The sequence below is a fragment of the Plectropomus leopardus genome, chromosome 12 (genome assembly GCF_008729295.1).
Source record: "Plectropomus leopardus isolate mb chromosome 12, YSFRI_Pleo_2.0, whole genome shotgun sequence".
NCBI classification, from domain to species: domain Eukaryota; kingdom Metazoa; phylum Chordata; class Actinopteri; order Perciformes; family Serranidae; genus Plectropomus; species Plectropomus leopardus.
Window position 1 is genome coordinate 15023657 of NC_056474.1, and position 16859 is coordinate 15040515.

At 39.0% G+C, this 16859-nt stretch overlaps 1 protein-coding gene across 2 annotated transcripts in view; it reads left to right on the plus strand.

Annotated features, from left to right (window-relative positions):
- The window catches only part of gpc5c (glypican 5c), a 133506-nt gene that overhangs the window by 39885 nt on the left and 76762 nt on the right, over positions 1 to 16859 (plus strand). For both annotated transcript variants that reach the window (XM_042498509.1, XM_042498510.1), the window contains exon 4: positions 15578 to 15741. In XM_042498509.1, the coding sequence (XP_042354443.1) occupies positions 15578 to 15741 (164 nt within the window). The remainder of the gene's footprint in view (positions 1 to 15577; positions 15742 to 16859) is intronic.

Genomic DNA, 16859 nt, shown 5'->3' on the forward strand with positions numbered 1-16859 from the left:
TTACTCCATCCCACAATAAAATGAAGAAATATCATTGGTGTAAAAACAAACTTTGTTGTTATCACAGTTTCTTATTTTACTTTCCCTATCCCATTCTCTGCAACCCTGTATTTTCATGGTTTTAGCATAGAAATGGGCAATATGATACATCATGAGTACCACCAGATATTTTTTTGGCATACTGTTAATACTGTGGTATGTATTATGCTGTTCTACGCAATGTAGAAAACAAATAGTATCCCAAAATATTTTCCAGAAACATTTATGAATTTATATACAATAAAGGGAAATTGAAGTTGTTGCAGAATAAAAATAGTTATTACTTTATGCTTAAAATAAATTATAAGAGTGGTTAAACACTCTTAAAATGCTCTTAAAAACATGCAGTGTTTTTATCATCAGTCACGTGTTTATATTTAACTAATTTCTGCCCATATAATTTAGGTTAGGAAGACCAGAGGAAATAGAGAGCCCCTTTAATTTGTCCTGAAACCTGGAAATGAATTAGCATTTTAGCATCTACTCTTGCCTGTCTCAGTCAGTGTGTTTTTGGCTAGAAGCCTTAAATGGGCCTTTAGAACATCATCACGCTGAACCGTGCCGAACACAGCTGTACAGCGCCGTAGCTATGGCAGCGGACCTTACTATAGTTTATTTTAGCATGGTAATAGTTTTTTACTTGTGGTGATTACATTTAGGCTTCGAAAAACCTGAAAGTGGTGTTCATTTGTTAAGATTATCTTGCTGAAGAAAACGTGTATGCATCATAAATGTTGATTTGCCACAGAGCTTATTTTCTGCAATGATCCAAAATCCAATAGAAAAATCCCTTCAGGTTTTTGACGAGGGAACCAGGGCAATGTTAGCTTCCGGATTGGCCTACAGAAAAATGTCATCCCAGAACGCTTCTTCTGACACTGCTTTTGGGAAGTTGTCATTTTTTCTGAAGAGAGAATATATGGCTTGAGCTGCCAAATAATTTTGACCTCATTAAAGGGATACTTCGACAATTTTCAACCACTTTTGTATCATAACAGCGTCGATAGAGTGTGTTATTGAACTGTGGTAAACTTCCCAGCATTTTACCAGTGCCTAGGCTTCCCTGCTTATCTTGCTTCAACTCCAGATTGTACTTCAGCATTTTCATCCACCACAACAAACAAAAAGTGTATAGAAGCAGATCAAGAGAGAGATCCACCCCCTCTCTCTCCTAAACTCTGATCAAACGGTAAAACTAGGCCCCACTGATCAAATATAAACCAAGATTCTGTTCTTGTTCTACTAATTTCAGAAACATATTTCAGTGCACTGTTTGGTTGTAATATGAGAATTTGTATGCCAGAAATTCTACGTCATTATGTTTCCTGTATTGTAAAAATCGAGTCTGAAGAAAATTAGCTCAAAGAGTAAAATTAAGGATTGATTAAATATGAACCAAGATTCTGCTTCTTTCTCACCCTAAATGTTCTCAGAAACATTATTTTAGCATACTGTGTAACTGTTTTGTTTCCGCCATATTGTTTCCCGTATCTAAATCGCCAAGCTAGCTATATGTCACCCACCAGGGGGAGTGTTTATTGGTCCAGTGTAAAGCAGTGCATTCCAGTAGATGTAGGTTTTCTACCTCTTGAGCAAAAGCAAATGCCATTTTTGTTTTCGCTGGTCATGTAGCATATAGTAGTCACGTATTTCAAAAGGGTTTGCATTTTTACTGCATAGACAGGCTACGAGAGGACCATCTTTCCAGCAGTGAATTCCGTCTTTACGTGTGTCTAAAAATGTTGGAAAAATTAACTCTATATGTAAATTATAAATATACTGTATTTCACTAATGTAATATGATTTAAAATGTTTTGAGACACTCTGGCAGCAGTGACTGAGGTTATGTTAAAAGGATAGAGACACAGCCTCAGGCCTTTTTGGTTTTTGTTTGAAATATTTGAGACTGTTAGCAGAACCATAGGTGACGCAAAATGCACTTGCGGCCAATCTATATGCTTAAGCCATCTTTCTAAGTTGTGCATGCCTTTGGCACTTGGTCTAACCCTCAAACTGACTGACTGACTTACTCAGCAGTCCATTAGCTAATGATGGTGGGTGCAGCCTCTTTTCTCCTCAGCCACCCTCACACATCTTTTCCCGCTCTAATCTTCCGCCTTTTAGTGTTGGCCTTGCAGCTTGTAATATGCTGCAGCCCTCAGCACCACAAAACAAATCCTGCGTTCCTTCTCTGCTGTATGAAAAATGCAGTTGCAGAAATGGGCAGTTGCCATGTGATTGATTGCTGGGCCATTAAATTTGGATTTGAACATATAGCAGAGGTCCATAGTATATTATTTTTTCTCTGTGACCCATGACTTGGATTGGTGGAATCATATAATTATAGAAATGATGTGTATATTGTAATTTCTCAGTTATGAGCTGATTATAAGTTGATGAAATGTTCTGAGAAGCAGACTAAATGATGTGAGTCTTTTCCTCAGAGCTCGAGGTCTGCTACTCAGATGGACAGTTTCACACAGAATAGGAAATGACATGCGAGAAAGGATTGACAAGAAAAAGAAAGAGGGTTTTCAGGAGCACAAATATATTGATGTTGTCATTTATGAGACTAAGAAATATGAATAACAAAGCTTGAATCCATGTCTTTGCCACACTGGTCACAGTTTAACTCTGGATTTATGTCTTCATTTGATTTGGGCAATAAATCTAAATTGCAACAGGGAAAATCGTTGCGATATGACTTAAGATTAAGTCAGATAAGAATTTCTGACCAGGTGCTTTTTTTTTGGTTCCAGATAATAGTGCAACTGTGTTAAATGTGGTAACTTACTATTGTGGGGGCTGACAAGGGCAAATACCCATAACATTTCCATCAGAAGAAAAATGCTGCAGACTCAGAACTGATGCCAACACAAAAACACATGAAAATCCAACACAAATAAAACAGCAGAAAATGAAAGAACGTACTGCAGAAAGCTAAAACAAATACATGAGAAGCTACATGCTACAAATACAGAAACCATGTTAAGTGAAAGATTCACAAACTCAACAGAAAATGCTGCGTATCCAATAGGGCTGCAGTGTTTTTGGGAATGGCATTTTTTGCATTTATATTTCATCGAAAAAACTGAAAAAAAATGATGATGATGGGATTTTGCTGGGGTCTGTACCAAACAAGCATGTTCCTTTATATCTGTGAAACACCACAGTGCTGAATTTAGTATGGTATGTTGTAACCGATTTTACCCTTATCAAGAAAATAAAGCTGCTAGGATCGAATATTACACTTGGCTATATTGCAGTTTCAATAAAATGTCAATTAATTATTCAGCCCGCTAGGTCTCGGGGGGAAGTGTTAAATGGAACCGCTTGGTTTTTAACTCCAGAGAGAGAGAGAGACTAGACAAGAGAATGTGGTGTAAAAGTGCAATAATAAATAGGTGCACATTTGTTTTTTACATTTGACCTCAGTCTTTTACAATATGATAAAAGACTAATTTTAAATGATGACAAGAATGTGTGCCTTTTTTGTCACCTCTAAGTCTTCATTCGTTTGTGTGTTTTTGACTTTGCATCATTTTTGTATTTGCTGCATGTTTGCTGTTTTGGCTTTCTGCAGCACGTTTTTTCATTTGCAGCACATTGCTGTTGTATTTGTTTTGGATTTGTTGATGTTTTTTAGAATTGGCATCATTTCTGAAGCTGCAGGGTCACATCCCTCCTAATGGAAATGTTTGGCCTGTTGTAGTGCATTGGCCATCATAGCAGACATCTCAGCAACCACCTTTGGGCCACTTGTTCACACTGTTGTGTCTCAGTCTATTGCATCAGCACCCCTGGCCGCTTGGCCTTTTTACCCTTGTGTAAGCCCTCCTTCCTCCCCCTCCATGCTTCTCACCCTCCCTGTCTGTCACCCTTTAAATAGCCCGTGCAATCCCTGTGTGTCTTCATATTCCCAACATCCTCACCTGATGCCTGGGTGCCCTCCAGCCTGGTGTTTTAGCACCTTTAAATCTGAGTTTGCTGGCATGATAATATCATGCAGCTTCTGCTGTAAAGTTAACACAAATGCCCACTGCATCTGTGTTATGATTTTTGTGGTAATTGCTGGTTCACTGGAAGACTTCAAATGGACACGTGGACTCTCAAAGTTTCTACCCACCAGCTTATTTTCTTTGCTTGTGCACGTCTGTTCCACCATATCGCAGACCCAGACAAAATGAACTCACTTGACCTTTCTGTCTCCTTTTCCTGCGTCCCTGCGGTACAACACCACTTGAATCCTCAGAGACATGTTGCCACATTTTGTGTCTGTAATTCTCGTAAATTTGTTTACAAGGATGGACAAACGTCGTCAACAAACTCCAAAGTAACACCCACATTTATAAGTACAAACCAAGCGCCTTTCATTTTTAGATCATCTGTGAGTGATTTCATCAGGGTAAACAAGCCTCAGTGTGGAGAGAGAAACTCAATGTTCTCTTTACTGATTGGAATCTCAAGGACTTTTCCCCGTGATATACGAGGGACTGAGTCTCTCTTTAATTAGCACTGACATCATTCGGATAAGAGAGAGAGAAAAAGACGGAGAGGAGGGGGTGGAGATTGATTGACAGAGACTGCAGAGTGAAGACTAAAGAGAAAGATGGAGACAACGTGATTTAGAAAGAATAAAGAGAGACCTTAAAAAGATGGCAATGAAGGACTGGCAGGGTGAGAAAAACAGGCAAGGGGAGAAGAGAAATGTTGTAAATCATCTATAGTCTCTCGCTCAAGGCTTTCTGGGAGAGGCCAAGTGGAAGGCTGTCAGTATTATCTTACAAGTGGCTCAGGGGGTGTTATATATGCTGCATGTTTCTACAGTGAAATAGTCTGAACACTGTTTAAGCTTTTGATTTAAAGCTGCCATACATTATTATCTCCAGAATACATAATGTTTAGAGCAGGTCCAAACCCATAACATGAGGTTTGCTTTCTTTTGTATTGAGTAATGAATTAACTGATAACAAATTTGTGTTTTTATGTTTCATATGACACACACATCTGATGCAGTTTTTCATGAATTACCGCCTGCTCTTACACTTAGTCATTCCTGACCGAAAGAAGTAAAGTTTACACATATGTGAAATGAATGAAGGATGGCATTAGTTCAGCTGTTTACAGCTTCAGCTCATCTTTATAGAATGGCAATTACTACTCGTATCAAGTCTATAAGTCTTTTAATCAGACAAGCTCACCTGCTTTCAGTCATTCATCACTGCCCTTTTTTTACCCAAAACATTCTTCTTCTGATGAATATACAGAGTTCAGACATTTTCTGATTTAACTTTGTTGTCTTTATTGTCTCTGATTGTAAGAGACAGATCACCTCAAATAAAAAACAGGCTATTATTTTCCCTCTTACCTGTAGAGCTGTTTATCAATCTAGATAGTTTTGGTGCAAGTTGCTAAGCGTTGGACATATTTGCTGCAGAGGTGTCTGCCTTCTCTTCAATATGGGTAATGGGTTTACCCATATTGGAGAAAAGGCACAGAGCTCCAAAACACGTTTTAAATACTCAACAGCAATGCCTTGTTCCAGAAAACCTGACCTGGCTAATCAAGATAATCCACAGACTTTGTTGTAAGCAGTTTCATATAGGACCTATTTTCTTTCTACTGAACCACACAGCACCACAAGCTGAGTGACATCTATTTCCATTATATAGGAGAGACGGCAGGCATCTCTACAGCTGATATCTCCAACACTAAAACAGTCGAGGTTGATAAATAGCACTAGAGAAGTTCTGGGAATGATGAAGGCTTTCATTGGCTTATAAATTGCTCTTTAACTTGAGTGGTTGCATTAAAAAAGACACAGTACCCGTGTCTTTTTGTATCATCCTAGACTCACACAAATGAATATGCTGTTTTCTGTCCGCTGCTAAAACAAAAGGTAAATTCAGCTTAGTTTTTAACCTTAGAGATGTAGTTCTGTGTAAGAGGGGTGGGGTTTGCTTCAGTTCAGTTTTGCTTCTGTGAGAAGTGCTATGAGAACAAACTGATTGATTGATGTAAATAATCATCTTAACACACAGCAGCCTCCATCATTTCTAGTGTAACCCTCTCATTTCAGATAATCAGCATTTTAAAGAATCTCTGCCTGCTCCACCCACAGCCACTTTAGATCATCTTTGAAGACCAGGGCAAACCAGAGCATGCTACTTTTTTAGAATAGGCTCTATATATATCTTGCTGTCTAATCTATAGATGAAAAATGTAAGTCTACTGTCCTAATCCTAGGTTGACTGCTGTTTTAGGCCAAAAGGGTGGGATTAAACTCAACACCTTAAAACCTACATCTGTCTCTTTGTGTAGTTAAACTTAAAACACAGTCAAACAGTGTTGCTGAGGGAGGAGAGAGACTTCCTTATTCCCCGAACCCACCCAGATTTTCCCAGATGGCTCAGGGTTGAAACTGGCAACTTGCCAGGCTCAAGCTTGCTTCCTTAACCTCAAGGCCTCCACCACAACACTGCTAGTCCTGCGAAATTCAAGTAGTCACCTTAATGCGTAAATAAAGGGGGAAAGTGTTTTTATCTGGCTGGATCCTTGCTATACATATATGAATGGTTATTCTTGGATGAAGGTCTGTTGTGATAACAAACTGTTACACATAGTATCCCGTGTTGATCCAAGCTGTCAGGTAATTGTGGCCTTTTTTTGAATTCATTTTGATGGGACAGACGCAGATACACTTGAAATCCTGCACCTGAAACGGTACACCTAAGGTTGTTGATTATTTCTCGTAAATTAACTTGATGAGAAATGCACTTAGTATAGTATAGTATAGCTCTTTTTTAACAGTCTATGCTCAGAAGCAATTTTTATTTATTTATTTTTTCCGCATCTCTGCAGTTTTAAAATCAAATCGGTGAAAATAGAAATGGAAACCCCTCTCATGTACAAGTCGCGGGTCCTCCCTTTTTATGTTGTTGCAATTAGGAATGTAAATGGTTACTTGTTTAAACATAATTATCGTGATACTCAGTGGCAAAAACTCCACTCATTTGAGATCAAATTGATGCCTTGGGTTTTCTTTGGAGAAACATCATATAAACAACCATGATGCCGAAGTAACAAGGATCTTCCTATGTGGTGGAAGAGAGAGCCCACCAGTATGTGAACCAGTGGCTGCTACTCATATCGTTACTTGGCTACTAATTACATTTTTTCTTCTGCTTTTTTTCCTTGCTTCAGTTAGTAACCACAGTGAAGTAAATACCAAATAAAGCTAACTGCGTTGCTCTCTTTTTTTGCTCTCCCATTTGCGCGTCTTTTTTTCAGTCTGATAGTTGGTTCCCCCACAGACCTCACATGGAAACATTCACAATGAATGAAATTCCCATTCATCCAACTTGGTACTGAACAGGAGCCTCTGTTTTGTTTCTTCTCTGACTCTGTCAGTACATCGTGTATCTAAACCCAAATAGAAGAAGGGCACTGTTGACAGTTTTGATTTCTGTGTTTGAGAGCAGTATGTTTTAGTGTCACTTACGGGAAAGTCATTTTATTTCCTAATTTTTACTGGTTTGTGAATATTTCATGGTTATGAGAAAAATTGGTCCAGTGTTTTGAGATGACAGTGACTGTGGTTTGCATAATGGATGCAAGTCCCAAGAGCCGTTCCCAGGGATCTGAATGAAAACAGACGATTTGTAGTTTTGAGCCTCTTGCCATTGTGAATTGATTAAATATGGTACATATATAATACATATTTGTGCATATGCATGCTATACGCATATACACACTATACACTAACACACATATAGACAGCTGAGACCATACAAAAAAGCTTGAAGCGAATTCCTGGGATTCTTTTCAAAAATTACCACCGATGACACAGATCTAGGGATTTGTAGTTCGGTGGTACATAAGCTATAGAGTACTGCAGGGATGATGTTTATATTTTAGGCGTACATGGAAATTAACATCGCCCTGTTTCCAGCAACAAAAAGTCAGTGTGTTGCTAGAAACAGGGCGATGTCAGTAAGTCAGTGGTATTCTTCAGTGATTTTTGGATTATTGCAGGAAAATAAGCTCTGTCACAAGCAAAGGTTTATGACACTTACAAATTTTGCACAGCAAGATAATCTTCACAAAAGACCGCTTTTTTTATTTTGAAGCTTAAATGCAGTCATCAGAACTAAAGAAGCTAACGTTACACTAAAAACAAACAACACCACTGCTGTCACATGACTTAATTGTCAGCACAACAATGAGGCTGTAAAGCTGTGTTGGGCGTGATGACGCTTCTGCAGTCTCATTCAGCCACTTGTTAACAAGCGTCTTTTTGAGACATGAAAAGGCTCCAAAATTTATGAGTGAGGTATATACTGACATATTTTATTTCCCAGAACAAAGCATGAAAGTCTCTTAAGCTTGTGTTAACCACACACACTTATTTCAGGCATTTACCAAAAACAAACAAAAAAAAACATTTAAACATCCATTGACTTTAAGACGGGGGAATTTGAGCTAACTCATTTTCAGGTTTTATGACTTAAGGATTCCTGCAGCACTCTATTCAGATAACTATGATAACTGAGTACAATCCCTAAAGCTTGGTTGAAAAGTGGATTTTGTTTTAGCTAAGGTCAGGCACTGTTGATATAACCCAGTGTCAGTATGTGACTGTTTTGATGTGTGTACCTGCTGAGCTCTATGCCAAAGAGTGTTTAGCCATTGCTCACTTTCACAGAGCTGACAAATATACTACAGTTAAACAGTAGTTAGAATTAGGTGACCAGATTATACGTGTGTAAGCACATTTAGCACACAAACTCCGGAAAAGTGAAAGAGTTGGTCTTGACTAACTAAACAAGCCCTCTTCATCCCACAATGCAATGTTCCTGGGGTGAGAGGGGGCTGAGAAAGTTCCCTTCGCTTTACTGGGTAATCCCTTGATAAATAAACTGGGAAGACAAGACCACCGCTGCTATCTGTAAACCAATACTCCCCTAGAGGAGGGATGGCCCTGGGCTTGGCTAGCTTGGGGCTGATTGTCCTGCTGCGCTCTCCTTACACTCTCTCTCCTCAGGATGAAATGTGCATAAGGCACAGATACACACACACATACACACAGCAGTTTTGATCGTGATATACTGAAATAGATTCTGGTACACACATTTGTAAGGTAAAAATAAGATACTTAGATTGACTTTGCATTCTGTTTCTATGCAAGTTATGTACTTGGTTGTAAAAACACTGATCCATTCTGTGTCCAGCAGTAGAAATCAAATTTCATTGGCTAGTTCAAATACACATAGAATACATTCCTTGTATTTCCATAACATCCTCCCATGTGGACGACACACATCCCACCAATCTGCCCCCTCCATCAGACTCTGTCTTCAGGCAATCACATGAGGAATGCTCCACAAAATAGCTGAAATTATGAAGGCATAACAAGGACAAACAGGTGTTCCCACACACATACACATACAAAAACAAGTACTCATGCTGTGCCTGAATGGGATCTTCATTCTCACGCCTTCATCAGGTCAGGAGATAATTGATTTATAGCTGTGTTCTAGCCCATGTTATTATTCAAGCTGTCAACTGATTGGCCCCCAGGATTATGTGGTCATAAGATCCCACCTATAAGAGCATGTCTCCATTTCTCAAGAGGATCCATAAAGAGGATACTGTTTATTTTCCCTAAGATGACTTTGTGTTCTGTTTACACTTTTGTGTGCTTAGTTAGGCAAGAAAATGATTTATGTAAGCATTTTTGTTTTGAAGTGCTGGCCTTTCTCCAATCTTTCCTGGACTCTCCTAAAAGTAGCGCATTTTTGAACCCCTGTGGGGTATACTACAAAGCGAGATTAGTGCCTTAGTGAGGTCTGTTGACTCTAAAGCCATGGTTTCCTGTACTATGAAGGTGACTCTCTTTTAACCTGGTAACTTATGTGGCAAACTTAACCCAGGTGGGAGCAGGTTATGTTCTGAGTTTCAGCTTGAAATCAGCTGAAAAGCTTCTTTCACAGCTTCTCTGAGACGGTGACAGTGTCAGAGCTACTTATAGTTCTTGATTAGGATGTTTAAATCCATTGCATTAAGTTTTAAATTTCAGAGTTGCAGAATGAGCAGCTGTCACAGAGTGATATAACAACCTAATTAGATTGCCAATATTAACTTGTCATTCACCATACATCATTGTCTGTCAGTGTTTTCCTTAATTGAAGCAACAGTGTTGTTTTGTGCTATAATACATTTTAATATTCTTCAAAGGCGGAAGTAGGCGGCACTTGATCGATTATATGTTAGCGTCAAATGATGTGCTCTGTGGACACGCACAGAGACAGAAGCAGAAAGCCTGGGTTAACAAAGAGAGTTGATAACCACATTCCCGGTACCCTGTTTGCTCTGACCGAGGCTGCAGGGTTTGTTGAGCCAGCTCAGTCAAAGAGAGCCTGGCTCTGTTGAACTGGCTTCGTAGTATACCCTACTGCTCAGTGATGTATTTTTTTTTTTTTTTTTTAAATAGGGTAATACAAACAGAACTGCAAGTGACCTCTGCTTGATGTTCATATTTTACATGGATGTTTACATTTTTGTCTCGGAGAATCGCAAAGTGTCATACAAAGGCATGTGAAAAATGGCACTGGATTTAAAACTTTAGTCTGCCTCTTTCAAAGTTCACAATGATAGGATTAGATCCTGTCTTAATCCTCCATTTATCACCACTGGAGAGAAATGATAACCAGAAGGTCTGACCTTCTTTGGTTGTTTCTCATGTGCTGAATCAAATTAATCATAAAATGTACTTAAAACTTACTGTTAAACTCATGGGAGGCTGCCCATCAGTTGCAATAAACAAACATTTACAGCCCAGTATTTATTGCCCTGCTCTTTTAAACTGTTTGCATCATACTATGCCCTAATGGATTTTCGATGATATATGTGAAATACATTTTTTCTGTATATTTCTTGGGTATGTTATGATGTGTTTAGATCTGCTGAAGTGCATTTCGCACATGGTCTTGTGGGAGTCTTGGGCCAAATGCCAGAATGAAGTGGAATAAGAAAAACAAGTATGAAGGATTGAAGAAACTATTTTCTTAAAGCTACAGTTAATAACTTATGAAAATAGCTGCATCATATTTACTGAAACTGTCAATATATTCTTTAAAAGCACAGGCAGTTGGAGGAAAAAAAAACCTTCCTTCCTACTGCTTCTAATGGTATTCGCAAGAATGTACCAAAGCCCTCCAAAAACAGCCAATCAGAGCCGAGGAGTCCCTCATGCAGCTGTCACTCATGTAAATCACTGACTGAACTGCGGTCAAACTTTCCAATGAGGCAGCGCTGATCAAATACGAATCAAAATTCTGTTATTGCATTGCCTGTTTCTTACCTCAAGTGTTTTCAGCGATATAGTGCACTGTTTAGCTGTGCATTGAGAACGTTTGTGACCCAGATGCCATGTTGGATACAGTCTACAGGTATACAAAGCACTGCCCACCCGACCAGACCAACTTTCTCATTTTACAACTAAACAGTACACCAAAATATATTTCTGGAAATGTTTTGGGCAAGAAATAGGCAATTCAATGACATTTGTATTTGTTTATTTGTATATATCAGAGCTACCTAGTTTGACAGTTTGACTGCAGTTCACAAGCAGTGATTGACATGTTTGACAACTGCTTTAGAGACTCCTCAGCTCTGATTGGTAATATCATAATAAGTGCTAAAAGGCAATAGAGTAGACTGAGGACCATGATTGTTTTTTCACAGATTATCTGTCTTATTTGGTGCTGTGTGAATATAGTGACAGTTTCCACAAATATGGTCAAAGTTTTTTCTTTTCTTTTTTAAAATAAAGGTTACCAACTGTAGCTTTAACAAAAAACAGTATGTATTGTAAATAAGTAGTCTCAGTTCTGCTCAGCCCTTCATACACCTGCCTCTTTCACAACCAGCCAGCTTCACCACGTTCATACAAACACATAGACTCTCTCTTCCACATGCACAGCTCCGTAGACCTCCCAAACACTTTAGTCTGGACATGATGTCATTGGACTGTATGTTGTCTGAAATATGTGCTTTGAATCTCTGGAATTTATTTTATAGACGATGGACTTTTTTGCTAAATAAGGAAGGAGCATATGGTTCCCTTTAACCACATCTGCCACACTGGCTAAGTACTTAAAGTATTTATACATATAGTTTATAAACAGGTTTAAGCATGTTTGGATGATAAAATGAATCTGCCTTGATATTTATAGTTTTACCTCTTGGAATTATTATTATTATTGTTTTACTGAGGCATTTTATTTTGTTGCTACAAACAAAAGTGCCAGTGTTGATAATACGGGACTGAGCAATGTTGAAAGCTCTTGGCTAATCTACAAAATATAAAATAAAAACTTTAAATTTAAATATTTGCCATTACCCTTGCTCAGATACTCTGATTTGGCAAGCCTTATTTTATAAAACAATCCATTTTACAGGTTTGTAATATGCAAGTGTTTAAATAAATGACTGAACACGTCATGTTGTGCTGACGGTATGCAAATGAATTAAACTGTAATTGTCTGCAGAAGCGTTGCAGCACATGCAAAGAGCATTTGGCTTAGTGTGTTGACGGGGATACACAGCCAAAACAGTTGCTCTGTTCTATCTTTTCTCACCGCCACAATGTAATGTGTGTGTGGCATGTTTAAATGTGTATGTGTGGCTATGTGCATGTGTGGCTCTGAGCCGCTCTACCACATGTGAGTGTGTTTTATTGGTCCAGAGGGAGTTAAGGTTAATGCAATAAAACAGCTATCCCCGTGCCCAACGTCTGCCTTGAGAGAGGATTTAAGACCAAAATGTAGTTTGAAATATTGTGGGGGAAAGGCCAGATTGAAGAGTGAACTGCAAACGGTGCAGTGACGGTGACCATGAAAAATGTTCAGGTAGTTAGTTATACTGTTAGAAAGCATCTCTTGAGTCTCGAGCCACTGACAATCCAGCTGCCCAGGAATAGCTAGCTGTTATGTGAAATCTCCATTTAAACTCCATTTATAAGGCACATGTGATGACTGACCTGCTTCACCCTGGAGGGAAAGTGTATTTTTAGCAGGGTGGCAAGACACATTTTGTGACTGTTAACACATATTTCAGCTGCTTCCAGACTTACTTATCCAAACTCTTCCCAGCATGTGAACACACCCCTTCAAACAACCATTTAAACACAGATGCTTGCCAGGTCCCTCCCAAATAAAGTTTATATACTTGTTTGTGCATTACATTATTTTGGGCCCCCCACAGGCTGTCCTCAAAGTCCGTGTAAAGCAAAATATGTGTAATGAGTTTGTCAAACCACTAAAAATTGTATTATTAACCACCCAGTCAAATGTCATTTTTTTTTTTTTTTTTAAGAGGAAAAAAATTAGCAGTATTCTCTCCTCTGAGACACTGGGGGCATCTACTGAAGGAGCAGAAACTATGTTGCAGTTATGACTGACGTAAAAACATGTAGCATTTATTATATATTGTGTGTGAGCAGTGAGTTAGCGGCATTCTACAAGCCCTCTTAACTCTTTAAATCTAATAACTGCATGAAAAAAGTCTGTTAAACACCACAATCATCCACCAAGTTTGAGTTGACTGATTCATCCAGTACCCTGAAGTCAAACAGCAGTTTCTCGTTTAAAATAAAAAACAACCAATTAGCACTTGGGGAGACTCGATGAGCCATTTAGAGCAACGGGCAAGATTAATGCCATTGTCAAGCATTGTCAAGCTGTGCATCAGAACCAATGAGAAGTAACAACAACAATGGTGAGAATTTAAGACAAGATAGACACTGCTATCAAGCCTGTTCTATTTCTACTCAATATCGCCTGACATTGTAGTTTGTTTTACTTCGCTCCGCTCAACTCTTAAAACCCCGGCAAAGCAGATATGTTGGCATGGCTTGGCATCACTGTGGACATTAGATTCAGGTTAATACATGGGTCTCTAGTGATCGACGACAAAAAATTAAGTCCTCATCCTGCATGGAAATCGGTCGGTGTGAACTTGATGTTAGGCTGAAGATGGAAACAGACTATAACAATTGACAATTCTGTCTGATGTCATTCAGTGTCATCAAGGGCACTAATAATTTATCTGTTGCGGCCTGCCGCAATTAAAACATCTTCCGTCGCAAATAGATTTTCTTTTTCTGGAGCTGGGTCGTTAATTAGGAGCGATATTGGAATATACAGTTTATACAGACAGTGACTGTGAAACTTAACCATTCATTCTGCCAGGTCTAAAAGTTTGCCTTCTCTCACAAACAGCTGCTCTTCTCATCCATTGAGTTGGTGGTTGATTTGATGATTTCAGTTTTTGTTGTACTTTTGTACCATGTAGTGGTGAGTTTTCCAAAATGAAATATTTTTCACATTAATTCCTGCCAAACACAAGAAACGTCCGGTTCCTTGGAGGATATAAGAGCTTGAGAATATAATGTTAAGCTAGCTGCATAGCTGCAGAATACGTTGCCTGCAAAAACTTTTAGTTAGGTTAACATCGAGCTGATCTAATCAGTTTTGAATGGATCCCAACACATGCACTCATTCTGTGGGAAACACTGAAACAGTTATCCTGAAAATTGATTTAAAAAAATTCAAAATATTGCTTTCCTCACAGTATAAAAATAAATTGTAATGTATTTAATTGTAATGCCTATATTGTATCCTTTTGCCAAATTCTTGCCAATACACAGCCCAGAACACTAAAAATAGGAAGATGACTTCTCCTTCACTGAAGTCAGACTTAATCATTCCCGCTGCTTCTTACTGTAAGGCTTCCTTTTCTAAAGCAGTGATGAATAGACAGTGCTGCTAAATATTGCTTAGTCCTGTTGGATGTCCTTACATGGTAGAATGACTTACCCCTCTAGACAAAGCAGCGTATATACAGTATATCGGTCACTGTATTCAGCCCAGTGTGCAAGAGCCATTACACTCTGTCTCTTTGGCTAATTGAGGACCACTTAATAACACTGACCGAAGGCTTTTAAGCCAATGAGATGTCATTGATTTTACCTCTTGGTTAGAAGCACACGCCCCTTTATTCTCATGACCTGGCTGTCTCTGCTGCTCGTTTTAATAGCCCACTAGAGATACTCGCCATCGCTGCCAACTGTGCACACGTGCATTTACCTCCGTGAGGTAGTGGAATGTTCTGCATTTACTGTCAGCCCTCCTGGCAATAACTCACTCATCACACCATTTTCTTTCATCACATCCCTTACTTCACACCCACCGTTTTCCCATGTTGTCCGTTACTTTTAAGTTCTCTGCTCCATAATTCTTTTCACCTCTCTTAGCCCTGCAGTCATTCAAATGAAATGTAGGCATTCCTCATTTGTAATTGATGGCATCACTCTGAAAAAAGTGTTCACTTTGAAAAATTTATTTTAGTTTAGATGACTTCAACTGTGCAGGTGTTAATTTGTGGTTTATGAAAGTCACCCTGCAACTCCACTTGTGCTGTTATGTGTTTTCCTAGCTTAACAGGTGTGTGTCTGTTTGCTCTATCCTCCCCACAGGTGGACAAGGTGTGTGGCCTGTCTACTGGTGAACCTACAAGCATGCAGCCTACAAGCCCAGAGGTCACAACCTCTACCGTGACCTTGTCTTCTCTTCCTCCATCTGCCACCCCCTCCAAACCTTTACCAGAGCAGTGGCTGGGCCAGTTAGCCCACTTGAGGAGGTAAGACAAAGCAATTAAAACCGAATTCAGTTGTTCAGTTGCAAAAGTTTAATACTGCCTGTAAATCAAAATGCCTCTTTTTTTTCCCCTGACAAATATTCAGCTGCAGCTTTTTTTGCTTCGCTAGTTACACTCCTTGAAAAAGTAAATTTAAAGGTACTGTATGTAACATTTTACATGAATGAGTTATTTTTTTATTATGAGCAGATTGTAATGTAAGATAAAAACTGAGACCTTCCCCAACTTTCTCAGTTGCCTGTAACTAGCTGCATCCTGACTTCTATGTAAGCGGACAAAATTTTCCTGGAAAATTGAAAGGATGTGATGAACCTTAACAAGAAAGCCCTCTCTGGCAGGAAGCCCTCTGGGCAAACTTCTCCCAATAGCATCTCTCTTCAGCTCCACTACAGTGCAACAGTAGCTAATGTTAGCTTAGAAATGGAGCTCACTAACATCAACAAACAACTGGTAATCACCACAACACAAAGTCCACACATTTCCATCGTACATATTTTGCAGCAGCAGCCAGAGACGAACCCTCACATACAGCTAAAGTGTGCACTAGCTGAATTTGAGCTGGCAAAGCAGGTGACTAAAATCCATCTCCAGCAGGCTGCACTAGCTAATTCTTGTCTCATTTGCAGTCTGATAAAAAGTAGATTCATCAAATTCAGGGCCCCAGTTCATACTTTCAGTGCCCCACAGGGCCGAAAGAATCCCAGAGTAAACACTGACGTGAAATAAATCATGATTGTGGTTTTAGTTGACTGATGTTAGCTAATGTCTGTTTGCTTTCTTACGCAGATGAAGTGCTAGATTTCAAACTTAGCAAAATACTTATTGAGTGGATAAAGTCAGCTAATTTATTGAGCATCCTGGGGCTAGTTTGCAAATGACTTTATCAGCTATGAAGCAACTGACACTAGATCCATGCAGTGTAGTGAAGTTACAGCTAGCTGGTCAGCCAACAAGATAACCATAACCTAAGCTACGGTTGGCTAGCTAGCTGTAGCTCAGCTAAGCAGCATGAATCTGCTGTTTGTTGCTTTGTAATGCCAGTCGATAAAGTAATTTGCAAATAGCAAGCTAGTTAGTAACCGACTGTCCAAATGAAACAC